Raw genomic sequence first — 21,587 nt, 5'->3', positions numbered from 1 at the left:
CTAACACTACAGACTTAGATTTGCTGTCATTTCTGTTGATCCCAATCAACCCCAGTCCAATCCCTTCCTACACAACTTACTTGTATTGTATTTCCAATAAAACATGCTCTAAGAGCCAAGGCCATCCAGGTTGCCCGAAGTCAGAAGATTCACCCCACACAGCGCAAGGACATCCACCAGCCATTTTGTTTGAGAAGCAGTGGTACGTTCCAGCATAACCACTGAGTTGCAAAGTGCTGGCAGAAGGCAGAAAACATGAGACCTATATTCTGACCATGAAGTGCTGTACTAGATAGACAGTATTACAAGAGCACTGCAAGAGTTTAATACGCTTCCAGCTCTTACTCGTTTAAACACCTCCTCTAAATCACACTCTATGGATGTAGCATGCCAGGCAGAGAACAGCCTTTGCTGACTTCACTGTTTCTACAAGTAGAAAATACACCCACCCTAAATAACCTGTTTGTTCCTATTTTGACAGGAGGCTATAAGAGATGAGCTTTACATAAGCAACTCAAGGTTTATTTAAAGCAACATGCTTACTATTTAAAGAATGCAATCTGAATGAACTTCATAAGCCAATACTTAACCTACTTGAACCAATCGAGGCTCGACTCACTGGATACCCTGCTAGCAGTTACTTCACTACACTATTCACACGTGGTATTCTGCTTTCTATGTCCACACTTGAGTTCTACTTCTAGCTACTTGTGCAGCTTGCGAACACAGATTACACTATGACAAAGAGAATTGAGGTGAACAAGGCTATTGTAACTATGCCCAACAGTATATACTTGGAAATTTTCTACAGAACAAGAAGTCAAAGAATCAAGGCGAATGCTTCAGAGCTTCGCTTAAGTTTAGTATGAGGCCACAGCCTGGCTAATTCATCTACCTGTCCCCTTACTGACCATTACAATGGCCTCAAAAGGTAAGAGAAAACCAAACTACTGTTCATAAGTACTCAGTAACAACCAAAAATATCTACAGCAGGATAACAACTTTCAGTAAAATAATTGGTACCACCACCTCATCCTTACATTTACACACATTAGGTTCTGTAAACTGGCCCACAAGGAGTACGCGTCCAAGTAAGTGGATGCAACAGTTCCACAAGAAAGATGAGGAGTTACTACGAAGGTTACTGCAGAAAAACTAGTGGTTACCTCCTGGGATCTAAGGTATGTCACAGAACTCCTGTTATGTTTTGCCCTGCAATAAAATACAGTTTCCCCATCACACCTTTCAAGGAAACTTGTGCATGCCCCGCCACCCATACCATGTGTACATTTTTAAAGTGGTATCAAAAACTCTATTGAATAGTCTCTGCTTAGCCTCATACTTCTATTCTACAAGTGATACTAGTCTTGCTGTTTCAGCTAAAGTTTGCAAAATCTTTGACTCCAATGCTACCTTCTACAAGAAATCCTCTTTGCTTTGTAGATTCAGCAAGCCACTGTATCTCCAAAAATGAAGCATGAGGTCAACCATAAAGCAAAAGCAATTTAATTTTGACTTCTAAGAATTAAGTTATCCAAGCGTTTTGGTGATTCAAGATCTTATACTCCAAGAAAAAAACATTTAAAGCATTTGGAGATCAGGATGGATAAACAAGAGTGTACAAAAAATAAACTGCTATAGAATATTACAAAGATCCAAGACAAAGGGTTAGAAACAAACTGCTTACAGACAATGGATCTATCGGTGGTTCTCAGACCAGACCACTGATGCACATTTCGGAGCCCCCAGGATGCATGCTAGCAGAAGCCAGGCCCTGTCGCTGGAGGAAGTATCACATTGCACGTTCATTGTTCCCACATGCCTCAAAGCAGCTGTTATCCATCAGGCTGGATGCCAGGCTACACAGAATTTGGCCTGACCTGGCATGGCACTTCAGGCCTTTCCCTGTACCTAGAAAAGTCACTAGTATAAAATCCAGATCACGTCAAAGCATTTCTATGAACGCAGAAGCCTCCTGATGCTAGGAAAATCCTAAACAACCTCAGCTCGAGTTCCTTCACTGTTTAGAGACCCCTTAAAACTTCCCACTTGGTCTCATCTGTTCTAACCTCCACCACCCACCCTTCCCAAATCAGTACTGCTCCTTGGAGAAGGACAGAAGGGCACTGAATAAGTATGGAACTAGAACCAGTTTGGCTAAAAACTACTAACACCATCTGCAGCTTACATTTTTGACCACTACTAAGAACACAACATGTCACACTATTTGTTAAAAGTTGGAATATAAATATCTTTGTACTCTTTCTTACAGGGCCTGGACTGATTTATATACATAAGGAGTAGCGTAAGTGTCTGGAATCTTTTAAAAATGAGACTTGTTGAGACTAAATAACTCTACACCTTAATTTGAGAAGTAAATAACTATCCTCACTCATTTACCAGTAGCTGTTATTTCATGTTACTTCAACACAGTTACAGTAATTGCAATTTAAGCCTGAAGATATTACAAGAAAGCTAGCCTTCAAATAAGCAGAACAGCAACATTTGACTGTACATAAAACACATTGCAACTCGAACCTTGCCTAGTTTAAAAGGTATCTAGTGTTACTGCATCAGATGCCATGCAACTGAATTGTTGAAACTACTCTTTAATACAAACCAGCTGTTTTTATCCCAGTAAAAATTCAAACAAACCAAAGACCACTTCAGACAACACATTTAAAAGGTTTAGGTTTAAGCATGATACCAAGCATGGGTATTTTTTTGGGGGGGGAGGGGGGTGGGAAGAGGGAGAAGGCAACTCCATGCCTAAGGGTTGGGGGAAGAGGTGCACAAGTATATTAAACACCAGAAAGTCTTCAAACTATGCTGTGTTTATCTGAAACAGAATAAAAACGTCACTATCACAAGAAAACTTGTTTATACATTGAGAAGTATGTGCAACATCTCAGCTGTTCTTTATTTCTCACACCTTTTTCCATTATTGCTAAAAGGATCAACTGATGTACGTCTACACAAAGCTGGACATTTGAAAAGCTCAGTTTTCTGGAGGAGAACTCTTCTCTCCAGTAAAGAAAGGCTTCTATCTCCCCAGCTGCAGTTACCTGTCTAAACTCCACCTTTACTTACTCTGCAGCAACCTCTGCGATAGAGGCTATTAGCTGCAGAAGAATGAAAGTCCAAAGAGGCTCCTGTTTGCCATGCAGACATCTTGAGGCATCAGGGTGATCGTATTCCTGCTGCAGAGAAAAAGGACCAAATATCTAACACTAGAGCCAACTTCTTACTCAGGCAGTTGTGAACAAATACTGAATAGGCATATATACAGCGTACAACTATTCCACAACCCATACAACTATTACAGCACACAACTGAATTGTCATTTTTAGTCCTTAGGGAATGAAGACAGCTATCACATTGTTTCATCATTTACCAGTCTTTTCCACTTGTTTTTACGGCTGTCTTCATATTCTATTAAGCCTGAAGTTGTACAAATTTTTTTCAGCTTTAAATCCAGAATAAGATCCTTCCAGAATCTGACAGGGCTGTACAATGCTGGTCAGCAGCCTGATTATTTTAATTTGTTTTTCCATACACGAATTACTCATTTCACTGAAAATTAATGTTTTTTCAAAGAATTTAAGACATGGTATTCTTTTCCCAAAAGAGCATAAACTAAAACAGAGGGGGTACAGCGAAGTATGAAGGTTATTTAGAAGAAAATATTAGGGAACACAGAAAGCTGTTTATTAAGAGCTCCCTGTTTTCCTTTTTAAATGGTAACACAACATTGAATTTTAAAGAGGCAATACCAGAAGAAGAAAGTTGTAAACAAGTACAGAAACTTGAGATAGGTGAGTAAACTCCTTAGTCTATGAGCTCTATTTAGGCTTGGAAACAGCAAACTTGACTTTCACAATTAGTTTATTTTGTTTTTTCTAGCATGTATACTTCGTAAATCCAGCATCAAGCCAGTATGTTTGCTAGACCTCAGCTAGAAAACACACACAACTCCGTCACGCTTCACCCAAACACAGCTATTCAAGAACTTCATACCCTAACAACAGAACTTACTTCAGGTTAAGGTACGTCATTTAGCTATGATACATACTGATTTGAGAGAACTACAAGCTCAGAAACCTTGAGCAATTTTGGCAGGCGTTCCAATGCCAGCCTCTCGGGACTCAAATAGTGTTGGGAGAAATGGCTGCAGACCCAAGAAATTGGTCTTCACACAGTTGTGGCTCCAGTACTGCACTGCTATGTACAGCAAGAACTCTTCTCTCTGCACCTTCACATCTATCAGAACATGGGTCAACTATGACTTCCACACAAGCAATACTAATTACCCGATTACTGACCTGCTTTTTGGGCAAATGTTTGACAAGTTTTGCTTTTACAAAGATATGAGGATATCAAAACATTTGCAATAAAGCATAGAACACAAATCCTTAAGAACACTTGTTTTCACGTAGATATTTCATAAACTGACTTAGAAGTGAATTTGAAATCACAGAGGAAGTATTTTTGGAAACAATAAGGAGCCCTCAAAATACATGAAAGAGGCCTTACTGAACTTTTCCTTACCGTAGTCCTGTTCTTCACTGAGCTACACGCAGATGTAGGACACATCTACGTCTCCTTATATGACACTTCAGAGCAAGTCTTCTGTAGTATTAGCTTATAATTTGCACAGAAGTAATTTTGTTAAAGTTTATAAAGAAATGTTTAAGACAACAATAATTTAAGACTACAATATAAGTCTCAAAGCATATACATTTGCCAGGAGTTTGGGTATGGAGAAGGCAGGCTATGAAAGAAATTTGTAACAATTTAAGATTCAGTAAACTGCCATTCTAGAACATAAAACTTCTTGAAAACTTAATTCCATTTTTGGAATATTTTCAGTACTTGCTGAGTTTTTAAAAGTGTTTTCATTAGTGTTTAGCTCATTTCAAAGACAATTAGTTTTCCAAACTATACTTTGTACCTTTAATACACAGCAGTATCCCTGTGTTTATAGGAAGTTTATAGCAGTTTATAGGAAGATTGTACTGAAACAGCCAAAACCAACCCCATCGAGCCTTGACACCACAGAGTGAACTTTGCTGCATAAAATACTCAGCTTATCATGAAAACAGCTTTCAAAACAGGTCTGACAGCAAAAAGTGATCAAGAATGCCTGAGTATTAGTCTCATGTACTCTTAAACTCACCAGCAAATTTAAATAGCTAAAAAATTTTCTGTAGACATGGACTATACCAGGTCTTCTCCAGATACAGTATCATATGGATTATTTAGAAAGTATAACATCTGGACAAACAAAACATTTGAAACACTGAGTATTATCTCTATAGCTGCTTGCATTCTTCAAGCTCATCTAGCCTAGAAAGGAGCAATTTCTAAGTTTTATAATCAGTTTAAATAAAGGAATCTGCATTAGAGCAGAGAGGCAACTTGGAAGGCAAATCCACTAATATTTCTGGAGCACATTAGCAACCTAAGCTCAACGGTGATTAACACGAAGAAACACATAAGACCTAACTAGTTAAGTAGTAAACTTGCATCTTGACCAAAACCTAGAATGTTGTCTAGGCATATCTAGAACAGAACTGGTTACCAACCTTGTCAACAAACAAGCTTCTTGTTTACTCATTCCGCATCGCTTACCAAAGAAGAAAGTCCTTTAAGCTATTAAGGAAGCTGTTTTACAGAGGTAGAAGAGAAGGACAGATGCTGTCATGCAGACTTTTAGCTAAGTGAAGCGGAAGTAAATTTGCTAGTTCAGTGAGCACTCCACAGCAGACAGTTCAATATTTCACTAGTACTTCTCCCCAGACATTTCTATGTAAAGGCTACTAATATCCAGGTACCGCAGTTTAACCACTCTATTCAGTGATTCAGTGCTAGTTTTTTTTAAGACAGTTCATCGGATGCAGGGACAGTGGTGAAGAACTATTTCTCTTCCTTACGTTTTTATTGCTACTTCTGCAAACTGTCTCCTCAGCACTAGTGTGACACCTCTTAAGAGGACTACTCAAAAGCCTCCCATCTGGTACCTACTGAAGGCAGCTGAGCTACACACTCACAAGTGCAAAGTGTTCTTTGACCATAATGTGACTCAATTTCACACCTCTTAACAGTTACCTCTGTGGACACAGAAGCTTTGAAAATTTAGTTGTTTGAGTTGTGCACATGCATTTGTATTGCAAGTACAGGCACAAACTGAAGTTGGTTTTTAAATCAGCATCTTTACTTCTACATGAGGGGAGTAGAGCTTTGAGTAACTACAGTAAAACACTTCTCTATTGAAATGGAGCATATATAGTTGATATATTAGACCATAGTTTCCATTTCTGACTGGTTATCAGCAGTTTCTTAAAGTTAATTCTCTAATAGTCTTTGCTTGCTCTTACTTAGTTCAATGGAATTACTCACATCATAATGGGAGGCTTAACCAAACAGATTTGCATCAAGATGACAAACCATTGTATGTTGCTCTCTGAGAACACAGTGGCCTAACTTTTTTGCTACCCTATTTACACCCCTTCCCCATGGCTTACTTGCATCTTAAAAACAAGCCATTTTAATTTGGCCTCTGCTTCAAGCCATTCCTTTTCATAGCTCATTGTATTTTATATTGAACAGACTGGACTTCAGGAAAGAGTAAATAATTGACTATAGGGCATAGCACAGGCAAGTCTAAGATCCCTGCTGTACTGCTGAAGTTAGTATGTATCAGTACTAAAACCCAAGCAAATATAACAGCTAGAAATTACTCTGGTTTATCTACAAATAGCCTTTCTGCAACACATCCTTTCACACACACTGAGGAAAGTAAAATCTCACCCGTGTCATTTTAAAAAAGTCTAACGATGGCCTGTTCCATCGTACATCCTCCTCCCGTCTGCGCTTTAGCCGGCTTTTCTTTTCGTTCAGGACACAAGGCTGAGAGCGGCATCTCAACAAGCCCTGACGCCGGCTGAGCTCAGGGGTGGAGGTGGGAGTGCTGTTGGCTGAAGGCAAGAGATTTCCTGTCTCAGTGATGTGCTCCTGCGAGAGGGAGAGGCGGCGCCTTGGGTTAAAGTCACAAGGCCCTCCGGAATTCCAGCGGGTACTCGAGCTCGTGCTTCCTTCGCTGCTGTCCACAAACCCGCTGCTGGCGGAGGAAGGTCTGGGTACTGGTGATGTATTGAAGCTGGTGATCGTGAAGACATTATTTAGCGACAGTATGTTTTGGGGCAGGCTGATGCTTGTGCTTCTCTGCAAGGTTGCACTTCCATGGCTGTTGCAGCGCTGCAAGGTAGCGCTGCCGCCGCTGTTACACCGTCTCTTTGACACGGGAGTCCAAACCTTTGAATTGCCGGGTTTCCAGGGCGATCGGCAGCGAGCCAGCTCATCTGGCTCGGAGAGGGACCTACAATGGCGTTTCGTCGGCGGTGCCAAGGGCTGACCCGAGTTTTCGTTCAGGTTTAATTCGCTTATCCAGCCTGACACCATAGACGTACTGGAGGGTTCCTGCTGCCACTGCAGGCCACCATTACTGGCAGGGCCGGTGCTGAAGGGGCACACAGGGAAAGGGTAGGCCGAATTCCTCGTTGGGTCGGTCTGGATTGGGCATCCCCCATTTAAAGCTTTCCAAGGACTGTCTTCTAAAAGAAAAAGATAGATAGATATGGGTGAAAAAGGGAAGGAAAAAGACTACTCGTTTTAAGCCTAGTTTATGTAAAACTAGGACTCAAACTCAGGTTTAGAAACATAAACCACAAATACCCAGGTCATCATCAAAATTTCAGAATATATTTACATATTCATTGTAAAGAAGGTAGTCTTCATGTTTTGGAACTTTCTAAGTATTTCAGGAGCCAATCCAGTATACATGTGTACCTTGTTAGTTCTTCTTGCTGTACATTGAAGTATTAAAGCACTATTTCTCCGCAGTAAGCAACAGTAACAGCTTCCTAACCTGGTTCCTAGTGCACAACATGTACCCTAACTAAAACCTGCAGCACTGAACCTAAAGCAGAACCAAAGTGGATTAACAAGCCTTGTGAGACCCCATCAGGGATTTTCATTTTTGTATTTAAAGGAGCAGGGTAATTTGTTCATAGACTGCTGTCCTTCATTTGGCTGTAATGCTTTTCCATTTAGAACACCTTACTAATAGAAAAGTTCCAAAGAGACAAGCATTCACATTCCATGGTGTGAATAGCTCTTCTTTAAATTAGAAACAGTATAAAGTTATTTCAGACTGCGGAGTATTTCCTTTTTTGCTCATATTCAAAGTGTCAGGAAAAAAAATCTTACTTCAACGCATAAAATAAAGCAAGGATCCCTTAAGAACCTCCTGCAAGTTTTACTGTGAATACAGACATAACACAGTGCACAGCTTCTCATCTGAAGTGGCAGTGCTGGGTTAAAAGAAGTCTGCCAGCGAAGCCTCTCACTCCTTTGTAAAGCATTTCTTTGAGAACATTCGGCACATTTTACAGCTGTTCCTCCACATTATACAATGAAGTGTAAGAAGAACTGCAGCAGACTTTGGATTTGCAAATTGAAAAGCAGCAAAACTGTTGGCCAGTTAGCAACGTTTCATGCTTGGTTAGCAAATTTGCTAATTTAAACCAATTAGCCAAGAAAGTTTCACTTATCCTAGGCCTAAAGAAAGAATATTATTTAAAATATCAAGTTTTTTCTCTAGACCTATTTTGAAAACCTAGACTATAGCCTAAATATTAGAATTTTTTTTTTACAGTTGGCTGTCCAAACCAAGTTTTAGAATAATCAACAGATAAAAGATACGCTGAGTGGCTTTAAAAACTGCAAACCCAAATACTTGTACATGTTCCATGCCCAAAGTATGTCATGGATTATCCTGTTTATTTGGATCTTATTTAAAGAACACCCTATTGTCTCAAAATCATTTAACTGTGCAGACAGCTGGCCTATTCAAACAACATGTTTTATTAGAATTCCTCTGTCCTTCCTTCTCCATTCTTTCAGATGGGTACAACCACATACTGTGCTTTGCCTTAAGCATGTAAGCTCTTCAAGGCAGGGACCATCCATAATTCAATGCAAGTAAAATAGCCAACACAATGGGATCCAGATACTGTTTGAAACTCCTTGTATCTACTGTAGGATGATTTGTTAGCTTGGACTGGCCTGATTTTTTTAAAAAAAATCCTTAGGAAGCTTTCTTCTAGGCTAGGAAGCTAGTTTTAAGTTTACTGTAAAAAAAGTTAAAAGTTGCACATGTGTTCTCATCATTTACATGGCACCAAAAATGGTATCTTAAGATAAAGTACCATTTCCCTTTGGAAGGCCACACAAACCAAGTATCACATTTTAAGGGGAATCCCATGCATTAAAAAAAATCGTCCATGCTTAAAGACAGGACAGAACATGCAAAGCTTCAAATCCATCCCTTAATAAGGCAGTACAAAGTTTAGATATCAGTAAATAGCATTTCTGGTTTTGCTAGGTAAAATTTACTCTTATTTTAATAAGACCAAGGGGATGCTGAGTGGGTGGGGGAGCTAGATGCACTTCTCCCAAGGCACTGGGCTTCAGCTTATGCTTTGCATCATGCTAGACAGATTCTGTGTGGCAAAGTACACAAGAAGGTGCATAAAGAGGTGAGTTTTCTTGCAGCAGAAAAGCCTGAAGGGATGTTTCGCATGAAAAACACCACTGCTGGGCTCCTGTACACCATAGCAGATATTGAACAAAAACGTGTTACGAGGGCTTTTACTATGCAAAGCAGATCACAAGTACAAAACTAACAACCAGCTATTCCCAGCATTGTTCAGAGACCAGCTTAAACCAGCAGGCTCTACAACAGCATGCTCCATCCCCCTCACCTTATTTACAAAAGAAAGGCTGCTTGCTATACCAATTACCTCAGTAAAACACAGCTAAGGTTTCTGAAGAACTTACCGTTGATTTCGAAAGGGAACAAGCTGCCACTTTTGTTCAGCTTCTCAGATGAGTACTGAAATCAATCAGAAAAAAAGTTTTAACTGCGTGAAAGAGTCAGCATACACACCTCAAGGAAAACGCATGCAGTTTTCAGTTTCCCTATATGTGCCTCTAACAACCTCCCTAAAAGGACTGGGTTTTGCTGGTTCTCTTAAAGGAGTTCCTGAAGAGCAGATCTAAGAAAAATCTAAGTGAAATCAGAATGTATTATGAAAATATCCCAAGTATCAAACTGTTTTGAGAGTTGCAACATTAGCCCATGTATACAAAGTTCAAAATTAAGAGTGATAGATAATTCACCCTCAGTGAAAAAGCTTTGATTCAATTCTCATTTCAATGGAGATGAAACTACAATTTGACAACTGGGTTTCCATGTTCCATCTTAAGGATGAATTGCAAAATACTTCACCTTAAACTGAGGACACATCTTTAAATTATAGAAACTACTAAGGGTCCCCACCATGAACATTATTCAAAGCAGGCTTTACTAGCATTTTAAGTTTTCTTAAAATCAACAGAGCAAAGCGTTTCAAAATGTTTTCTTGGTTTCTTAAGGTATAAAAGCCGTAAGAATCTCTCCTGTCCAAAACTCATCTTTTGCAGACTAAGTTTTTGATGGTTTGTAAAAGCCATACCTTAAGACAAGGTTTGTGTGTAAAGTGTGTAAAGGCCATCAGAATTTAAGATTAAGCTTAGTCAGTAGTGCCTGTACAGTAATACAGGCTTGTATGCAGAATGTTTTCCATCTTCTTAACTAATTTTACCTAGAAAATATCACCACACAAAAGTCTCTTAGAGAGCCTAGATTTTTTCAAGCAAACAGCTTGCTATCTGGCCTCCTACAAATAAAGTACTCTAAATAAAATGGCTTAACTCCCCATCAGATCCCAAGGACCATTCTTTAGTACCCTCCAACAACTCAAGATGGGGAAGAATACTGCTTTAAAAGAGCAACACATTTTATATAAACCTTTTTTTTGTGCATAGCCAAAGAAAATGATAGTATTATACACGGACTTCCTTTCCACATACAAAGTTAATTTTTAAACAAGCATCCTTGGGCTACAAAGCTTTCCTTTCTTGCTACATCAGAAATCGAACACCAGTGATGTATTTAAATCCTTGAATTCCTCATATAATGTACAGACACTGAGCTATGGCAATATTCCCTTGGTGGTTTTGTTTTAGAGGTAGGGAATGAAAGAACTGATGAAAGGACAGACAGCAACCAGATTTTTAATCTTATTTCTTGTCAACAGTTGCATATATGAAAAGCTATTTTGCACAACTTTTACTTAATGCTTGCATCTACAGATGCTTCATTTTAAAGAAAATACTTAAAGGACACAGCAAAAATCTGAAACTCCATCAGATTTGCAGCTGGTTAGCCCTTCTCATATGACTTAAGTATGAAACTTGACAGCAGGAGCTATCACTTTTACTATCTTGCCTTTCTTAACTGTCATTGCCGGTTATATAGTACAAACATTAATAAAGCTAGCAATGATTTACTCTAAACAGCTACAAAGATAGCATGCAGAACAAGAGCACACTGAGATAGCAGTAATAGCTGCATTTCAGCCATCTCTGAAGGACAAAGACTGTCAAATTAAAGATACTTAAATATAAGGTTATTCAGTAAATTCCTCCCTCTACAGTTTTCCCAGATCAATCTACTCAACTACCAGATTATAACTAAGGAAAAATCAATTTTTGGAACCAGATTCCATGTTGAGAAGTCTTAAAGTTAGAGCACCTCAAACCACACAGAAGGACAATAAGAATGACTTAGCCTGTGTGCACAGTCTTTTAACCATCCTTAATAATTGAGGTTAAGATCTTGGATGTTTAGAAAGAAAAGAACCTTGAAGACAATCCTGTGTGGCAGTCGTTAAATTGCTATTTAGTTTTTACAAAGACTTTCAACCAAATGCATCTTTCACAAGGTCCTCTTCAGGTATCTATCTGCTGCTCTCTAACCACCTTAAAAAGCCTCATCCAACAAATAAAGACTACTCCACTGCATCTCTGACAGTTGAAAAAAGCGTTTTTTTTTTCAAATCCCTTCTAAATTGGATCACAGACTAGCTGTAGTACAAGGAATGGCTGCAATGTTCTTTAATTGCCAACAACCCCATCCACAGAGCTACTTCGGATCAGCTTCTAGGGAAGTTAGGCCTCAGTTCTATGAGAAATACACGTTACGACTACAATTTGTTCTGTGATGTGAGCGTTTATACAGACCCCTGTTAAATTACAAAAAAGTGCCAATTCTTTGGAGATTGAAACCGAAAAGCCTCGTTAAGCATCCCAAGTGGCACTGTACGCAGAGAAGGGAGAAGGTGCATCATTTCCAGTACAAACTTGAGGCTGTGAAATAAGGGAGCAACTAAGGGGAGAATAAGTGAAGAATCTCCCTTATATGTACTTGGCTTTCTAGAACTGAAACTAAAAGATACTTGGAAGCGTTATCTGCTAGTGTATTTTAATGATGTCTGGAAGTCCAAACTTGAGTAGAACCTATGAGGCTGTAAGTTGTTTATTGCAGTTAGGAACCTTTTATCTTTAGAGAACATGGCAGACATCTCACTAGATTTACTGCAACAGGGCACTGAACCAGTTTATCAGCTCTCCAGGATCGGCTATACACACCACCTTCCCCCAGTCCCTCTCTTCTGTGTTAAGATCTGCTTGAAGCTTCCTGAATGAAGAGCCTTTTTATTCTTTTATGATTATACTGGAGAAAAGATAAGCAGAGGTCACAAAGCAATAGGGAAGTCTACTAAGTTCCGTGTAGAGGACAGCTTCTTCAGAATAAGGTTAAGTTATTCAACCAGGTCATTTTCCTGATAGACTTGAGCTTATGCATGTTCATCTTCCAACAATTGCTTTTTGAAGTTTGTTTTTTTTTTTAAAGTGATGCCTCAAAAAAATCCTCAAAAAGCAGATTTCAAGATAGTTAAGAGAGACAGAACAATGAAACCACAAGCTTCACCTGAGGTTGGAATTGCTTGCTTCATGCAAGAAGGTAGGTCTCGAAGTCCTATTTTAAATGTAGAACCTCTTGTGTTTGGAGAGATTATGCTCGAAGCAGATGAAAATGCATTGTATGACTTGAGACAGTTCTTTGGTTAAAATATTTAACTTAAAAAACACCCTAGTATTGAACTGAGTAAATGGAAGAGGTACATAGATGATACAATAGATTAGTAATATCAGAGTGTGCTTTGCTAGCAAAAACTGCAACAAAAATAATTCAGGCTATTCTACATCCACTCCAACCAACTGTACCAAGAACTCTACAGCCAGTTCTGTCCTTACAGTTACTGCCTGATCTTCATAACCTTAAAATTAACTTCTGTCATTTCAACACATTTTCTGCAATTCCCAAGTGCATTTGGAACTCCTGCAACTTGTTGGCATTCTTCCTAAACCACAGGAAAGCCAGAGTTTACTATTCAAGTACAAATTTAACCACCATCACACAGATGTGACAGGCCTACACATCAGACTTCCATTTCTACCAAACACCTTCTATGTATGACCAGATAGGAGAAACATTTGACCTGTTATCAGCATTTGAAGAAGCATTCATGTCACATCTTTGACCCAGCCCTCACATCTTTTCACCAGTGACTTTCCATCCAAGGCAGACATCCTAATTTTGAGTCTTTCAAGATAAATCAGCTTCATAAAAAATTAAAAATAAAGATTCACATGCACAGAGGGGATTTACAGTAGAGCTTCTTCCTTCCACAAATGCTTGTCTGGAGATGTTTGACTTCACAATGCTGTCAAGTCATGAAAGCCACAACATGTTTATGCAACATCTTAGTGTTGAGGTGGTCAACCAACCATGGATACTGCTCCACTTTCTTTCAGCTACAATGCTTATTTCAGATGAAAGCTTAGGACAACCTAATGCCCCAACCAGGACAACCTTCCTGCTTCTACAACAGGAAATGCAACTGCCTTTTTCCCCCCTACACACACCAAAGGCAGGTGCAGTACAAGCCTGTTCAATGTAAATGAGCACAAACTGATCAAATGTGTTACATTGCCTTGGAAAGTTAGTATGTTGGTTAACAGAGGAGTAAGAGAAGCTACAGCTGGTATTTTACAACATACTCAGGCCACAGGTAAAAAAAGATACTTGGCCATTGTACAGGTTACACAAATGAGTGTGTTATGTCCTACGTATGTTACCATAGAATCACAGAATGGTTTGGGTTGGAAGGGACCTTAAAGCCCATCCAGTTCCAACCCCCTTGCCATGGGCAACAATGCCACCCACTAGATCAGGTTGCCCAGGGCTCCATCCAACCTGACCTTGAGCACTTCCAGGGATGTTATCTTTATAGAGAATGATAGGTAGAAAGTAAACAGCTTGGAGAGAGCAATTTGTTTCTTTTATAACTAACTTATGAGCTGTGTTACTTTCCTATTTTTCCCCTCTGGCTGAATACAAGCAGTTTTGTTTTTCATACAGGTGGTTACAAGGGAAAGGCAAATTTTTATTCTTTGCATGAACTAGTGAAATACTTCATACAGCTAGAAGAGTTCTTCACTCTTACAAAGACTTAACTCATAATGAAAACTAATCTATAACAGTCTTTTTATGTTCTCACAAAAGTGTACAGGAAGAGAGAAAGTCATGCCAGAGCCTTAGAAGTCCCCCAGATCAGGGTGAATCAGAACATATGTTCAATGAAACAATCTCCTCCCCACCTCCACAAGTCTAATACTGACTTCCTTTGTATTTAGCACCCCACAATATCATTTTCAGGTTCTTTATATTGCTAGGGAAAAAAAAAAACACATTAACTTCAGTGAGTTCTAACAGTCTAAGTTGTAACAACTCCATATCAGTTACCCCCAGTGGAGTAACCTACTCCACCCACAGCAGAGAAGCTGTTCTGGAAGCTTGTCCTATCTAAGTTTAAGATCAAAAAACAGTTTTCTGAGGGTACTGAAAGGTCTTTGAGACCACCAGAAGTTATATGCTTGAAAGAATCCAAGTAGGCTCCCAAAGCCCAAGTCTAGACTTTGTCTCAGGGTCATTTCAAGTCAGCTTAAACCAACTTTTTCAATTTCACCTTTTCCCCAGCTATTTTATCTACTTATGCCAAGATATGCACTTGTACAGATGCACTGTGAAAGGGATCATGAAACTGATAAGGGTTAACATTAACCCAAGCAAGAGAGGTTACTCATAATCCTCAATCAGCTCAAAAGATGATTCACTGCATTGTCCCACAGAACTTTGTGCCAGCACATCATGGAAGGTGCAGGCAAGACCATTTAAAGAATGGCTCTAAAGCTACTCCTATTAGAAGAAACTACAGCATTAAGATGAATGTATTAAAAAGTACAGTGTGCTACAGCTGATTCACCCCCCCACACACTAACTTAGTCTTTTTCCGCCTATTAAAATTTAACAATAATCTTTACTAGTGAAAAGAAGTGCACTTGACCATATTAGGTTCAAGTTTTGTTCAAGCAGCCATCATTTGCTCCCGTAAATCCTTTTTTTGTAGGGAGCAACCTAGTTGCACAACTCCATTCACACATGCTACTGCATTTCCACAGCTCACCTTGCAATTTCCACACTTTTTCAAGCTGCCATTGTGTAGAGATAGAACCTATCCCTAGCCTCAGAGCCCATTTTCATCAAGGAATACAGCATTTAGAAAAACAATTCCTTGATGGTTTAAAATGGGGACAAGAAGGAAGAAGGGAGAGGATGAAGCCAGTGACAAGATACTGTTTGCCATTCCACTCTAGACATTCTCCCTGCTTTTCTCCCTGTTTTAATTTTAAATACTCCTAAGGACAGGAATAAAAACCAAGTCACAACATGTGACAGCATGACAGCACACTCCTGTATAGACTCCATACAGTGTAAAGCAGTAATACATCCTTCTCTGCCCTTCCAAGCCTCTGATCCAAAACCTGCAGTGACCATCAGTAAAAGTGTAGCTCACTTTTCAACACAGTGTGAACTTTAGCATCTCAAACTAGAAGTTACAAACTGCCACTACAGTTTTAGAGACAAGCACTGCTATGGCCTGGATACAGGCCACCACTTGCCAACATCTAGGCCTAGCATTTAGCTAGAAATAACACAAAATTGCCAGCTCGAGACAACAGCAAATTCCCCTACAAACTGCGTATCTCAAGTGCTTCATCATGCTAGCTGAAACGAATGCAAGCTGAGCAAGCATTTCTATTTTAAGAGTTACCCTCTGTTCAAGACCTTACATACGCCTTCAAGAATGGTACATATTTAGGGTGAAGAAACTAAAACCGAGTAAGTTATCGGAAGAACCGTTAGTGGAGCTGTTCAAGCTTTAAAAATAAATCCTTTGATGAATGTATGCTATTAGACATCCTTACTTTTGTGTCAGGTTTTACATGTGCACACAAAACACGGGTGCTTTTCTCTAAGGTGGACAAAGAGTCAAGCACTTCACATTAAGAATCAGAGGTACTTGTGCACAACCCCCACTATATTCAGTATATGACTGACCTGGTTTGGGCTTGTGGAGTAACTATGGAAGCTGGTTAGTTACTGAAGTACAGGTTACAACACAGGAGGAAGTCTTACTGTTGAAGTAACTGAGCACGCCTTAGGTTCAATGCTCGTGTTACCTGGTATTTAAATAAAAGAACTAGAGTTGAACAACACTTTGACATTTAGCCATTAATTACTTACTTTTTTTGTTGTTCAATTAGTACCCTAGAGTTGGATCTGCAGAACTGCAATTGAAGTCCATGAAAGCAGGCTAGTGAGGCTAGTGCAGTGCTACAGTGCTTTGCATTACATGCAGAATATGGTCTCGTGGTTCTCAGGTACAAACACAAGATTAAGGGGTAGACTACTTTGCACTTTTTTCTTTAAACTCCCTCTGAAGTATAGATTCTCTCATCTCACAAATAAGACTTGAAGAGAATAGATTCCTTACGGTTTGAGTACTATGCTTGAATAGCAGACCCACAGATTAAGTCAGCAGAAGCAAACTAACTATTACAGAATTTCTCAGAGCAAACCAGCCATCTGACACCTTCAACAGCAAGGATCTACTGGTGTACATCAGGCTGGTAGTCAGCAACCTTTCAGTTCAGCTGTATTCAACAGATGATCTGTTCTCCTTTTGCCTACTGCTGATTGCTACCTACATAGTGGTCACTGATTTTTGTAATTAAATGTTGTCAAATATCTAGCATTTGCCTACATAAAGAGAAGAAAGCTTGAACAAATACTAGTATTTGTGTTGTTAGGGGAAAAAAAGACAACCAAAAAGCCTTGATAGCTCTTTTGAGTACACAGGCTTTCAGCCATTTAAATAAACAAAACTAAGACTAATTATTTAAACAAAACTAAGATTAAATGATTATTACAATAAGGAAGCATCTCTCCAAAGAGGACCACACACTGAAATTTCACTTTTCCCCTTAAAACTTTCATCCACATCACAAGGCATTCTTAACAAATGGCTGAATTCTGACTGATCTACACTCTTGAGTCTGTTGTGCAGTTTTGAGTTACCTTTGAACTACTTTGCATTTCACATTTACATGTTATTTTCATACATCCTTACCAGATTAATATTGTACGTTTTACACGTCAGATCATCCAAGCTCTGGTTCTGCAACTTTTCTGTTATTAGTGTTACCATTGTAGTTGTTCCTTTTCCACTGCTCACAGGGAAGTGTTAGAGGTTCTTCAGTGTCTTGTTTCAGTACTCGTGAGCCATTTCTGTTTTGGTTAACAGTCGAGATTTATGCTTCCATCTTATTGCCAAAGTTCATTTCCAAATGCTGTCAATGTATCATGTCTGCTTTTCTGTAAAACTGAGGCAGAAAAAGGAGCATGTCAGAAGAGTTATTGCTTACATCATCATTAGTGGTGGTGTCATAACAAAACTTGTGTTTGGACTAGGAAGACGAACTTTCTTCCCTCATTTAAGCTACCACTAAAGTCTTATCTAGCATGGCCTATGAAATATGTAGATACTTACCATTCTGTTCTGTATGTTCAGCAATATTTATACCATTTTGTTTCATCCCTAAACCCTTTTTAAAGACAAGCAGAGCAGTGGGTAGCTCAAGTACTCTATCAACTTCCCATACCATCATCTACTTTTAACGAATTGCCTGTTATTTTAAATAAAGACTTTGTAACTGCTATCTAAGCAAATATCAGATCTGAAGTTGGAACGCAGGATGGATTACCATACATGTAAAGCATCACAGACTACGGCTTAGATACCTTTGTTCTATGTTCTATTTATATGAAGAGCACTAAGTTCACTGGCTGCCTCTTCCTATCCTCAACATTCTCAAATTAGCTTCCAAACGAATGTCGCTTTCCAAACTAAGTCTCTGCCAGTATTATTCGCGATTTCTCCACAATAATTTCAAGGAACTTCTCTTCCAGTAACTCCACCTTGTTGTGTTACCAAAAACATCTTTACCCAACTCATGCTGATGATCCATTAGCAGCTTGCATTAACCACTCTTGCCTATGACTGAAATTGGTTGAGAGTGTTTCATGACCAAATCTTTATGGAATTAAAGAAATCCACACACACATACTGCCAAATTCAAACAAAGCAACAAATCTTTGAGGAAGTTTGTTTTCCTTTGCTAGATTTTAAGATATATAGTAGAAGAATACCAGAAAATAATCATTTAAAATGAATGTTTGTGTAAAATATTCCATCCTTTCCACACTGTTACTTAATAACTGCTTAAATAACCAGTAGTAACAAGAGAAAAAAAGTCACTTGGGTTTAACTTGGGTCATGGACTCATCTAAAACTTTAAGATATTAATAGTATTAATGATACTGTTAGATTATCTTTTAAGCCTGTTGCCTTTGAGTACATCCTCAAATATTTCATATGCTAGCCATAGATTATTTCACCTTCACAGAAGTCTGTTGTGTTGGTCTCCCATTAGCCTCAGAGCTGTCCCCAAAAATCTTAATTCCTGTTCATCTTTCATCCTTGCTTATATCTAGCTTTATTTACTACAAGATGCAATGCTTACAAACGTTCATCAACAAGACATAATGCTAGCTGGATTTCTGGAGTCTCCATCGGTCTACTTTTACTGAATATGTAGTATCTTTCCAGAAAGCACCCAAAGATTTGAAATATTTACATCTTGTTCTGAAATTACACAGTCAAATATCAAAAGCACAAGTTCATGCTCAGTGGTAAAAATTACATAAACCCTTTCCAAAGTAAGCATCTGCCATGGAAAGCGATTCATGAAATGGTAAGCAAGTTGAAGGACAAATGTGCGAACAAAACAGTACAGCGTATTGTAATGCAAAGGGACTTTTAAGTCCCTTTTAAATCTTGTAAAGTTTGAACTAGATCTAGAAATCCCCAATAAAAGTGGAAAAAAAAGGCTGACTGGAGGTCAAAAATTGTCTTTATACAGACTGAAAATATACTGAAACCAAAGAACTCAGTAACTGGCACAAGGGCTGCCAAATTCATTTTGAGGATTAAGATTTCTGCAGCTAAGAGGCTACTATAAAGAAACAGCTGAAAAGTTCAGCAGGTGTTTAATTACTAAGCATCAAGCTTTTGAGTTTTTCCCCACAAAGGAAAGAAAGCAAATCCAATAAAACTATCAAAAACAGTAGGAACAAGGTTTTGATCCATTAACTATAATAATGTATTTGTCTTTCGCCTAGTTCTTCTAATCTTCAAACATTTCACTGGATATGTAAGTGTGCATAACACAAAGCAAAATAAGGAAAGAGATGCAGGAGTATTAATCTTCAGTTAACAAGCCAACACATTCAGTTGCACACAAGGATAACGGGGAGGCAGCACAGCGCTTTCAGATTCAAACTGAATTACCATCCACATTCTTAAACCTTACTAGATGCTGACAGTAACACTCCAGAGTTACAACTGTTCAGGCCCAGGTGCTGTGCTCTCCTCTGGAACACAAGAGAAATGGAGACTCCAAAAAATGCTTCTCATTTTAACCACTCACAGTTGTATTTCATTTGGTGTTAAAATGAGATATGCTCCATCAAAGAAGTTCTACTGCTCCTCCCATCAGCACATTCCATTTCTCAATGCTAAAATAATACTAATCTAATATACTAATATAATACTAAGCACAGACTAAGAGTACGAGTTTTAGTTCAGATCAGAAGCACGCTTTGGAAGCAAATTCCGCATTTTATAGATGAAAGCTGTTCTAGGTTGCACTTCGATGTACCTTGACATGCCTTAGCTGCCACCACTCTGCTATACAACTGCCAACATGTTCCTTCCTCTGGCTATGTGTCACCCCCAGTATGGCACAGGTCTTAGTGCTACTACTAAATCAAGGCATTTTTACAGCTGGATAAAAAAGAAGAACACCTCCTCTTCCCTGGTAAAGAAGGTTTCCCAGCTGGATCAGTTCCCCGGCCTGGTTTGCCATGAACTGGACACAAATGCCTGTGTGGGCACACTGTGGGAAGCTGACACTGCTGACTGAGGTTCCTGCCCAGCTACGGGTTCAGAGAGAATAAAGGGAAAGCTATATGACACTAGCATTTTCCACACTGAGACAAACAGATTATCCTGTAGCTAGGAATTAGCTTTCCCCTTCCAAAACAAGGTTTGAACACGTTTAGCCCCAGTTTTCCTTTTCCAATTCATGCCCCTTTGACCAGCCCAACCCGGAGCACAAAGCGATGTGAGGCCTGCCCTGCAGCCTCAGCGACCAAAGGCCGAGTTCCCTGGAGCTGAGCTACTGATGCTCCACAAGGAATTGCTTCTCTCATTTTCGCTAATTAACATCAGCTATTAATTAGTAAACAGGAGATTCTTACAGGTCACTCTAGCTTCACTGTGTTGTCATTTTAAGGCTTCATTAATATATCTGTACTACAGCATTTTCAAGTCTTACAAGCCCTTGACCCTCAATACCTCCTACCTTCCATATACTAAAGAAAATTCCTCATGGTATTTTTTGCATTTTTGGGTATTTTTTGTTTCAAAATCCTCTGCTGTGGTATGTATTTAATGTACCCACATAGACAGTAAGCTGCTCATTTTATGTACTTTTTCCAACCATGCTCTTCTCAGAATTGTTTAAAGGCAGCTAACTTTCTTTTCCAGTCTCTCCTTATAATGCCCTTTACGCTCATCAGGCTGAATCCCTCTCAAACTGCTTGGCACTTCAAACTAATTGGATTTTCAGTAATAGGAAAACCCTTTGACCATCCCTGTTAGGGAAACGTGGATCCTGCTGCATTTGCATTTCTTCAGCTGCTTCACAGCATGGCTCTTAGTACAATCGAGTTTTGTCTACCATTGCAACTGCATACCCTACTTCCTATGCAAGCCACAAGCATACCCAAACATGCACATCTCTGCTGTCACCAAAACTAGACAGGTAGTGTCTGAACTTGCGTGCCTCAGCTGCTGAGACCCTCCAAGCCTCAAGGTAATAATAGCAGCTCCTGGAGGTCCAAATTGGATCAGGTCCTACGAGATTACGGCCATCCTTCCCTTAGCACACCATCCTTTAATGGAGCCTGATTAGGTAAGAAGTGAGAAAGCTGAGCCATCCAAGACAAATATGCATGACAAAAGACGTTAGCCTCCCTCTGTCCTGGAAGA

At 39.2% G+C, this 21,587-nt stretch overlaps 1 protein-coding gene across 4 annotated transcripts in view; it reads right to left on the bottom strand.

The window, feature by feature from the left end:
* The window catches only part of FAM53A (family with sequence similarity 53 member A), a 70,050-nt gene that overhangs the window by 31,270 nt on the left and 17,193 nt on the right, over window positions 1–21,587 (bottom strand). For 3 of the 4 annotated variants that reach the window (XM_080590619.1, XM_080590621.1, XM_080590620.1), the window contains exons 2-4: window positions 17,544–17,796; window positions 9,901–9,955; window positions 6,811–7,613 (exon numbers count right to left, since the gene is read on the bottom strand). In XM_080590619.1, coding sequence (XP_080446745.1) covers window positions 6,811–7,613; window positions 9,901–9,955; window positions 17,544–17,621 — 936 coding nt within the window. In that variant the 5' untranslated portion in view covers window positions 17,622–17,796. The remainder of the gene's footprint in view (window positions 1–6,810; window positions 7,614–9,900; window positions 9,956–17,543; window positions 17,797–21,587) is intronic. The other variant, XM_080590622.1, reaches the window with a different exon arrangement.

This window comes from Anser brachyrhynchus (genome assembly GCF_964034855.1).
Source record: "Anser brachyrhynchus genome assembly, chromosome: 4".
Classification (NCBI taxonomy): Eukaryota; Metazoa; Chordata; class Aves; order Anseriformes; family Anatidae; genus Anser; species Anser brachyrhynchus.
The sequence above is the reverse complement of the archived record's forward strand: the minus strand, read 5'-3'. Positions and strand labels throughout refer to the sequence as shown.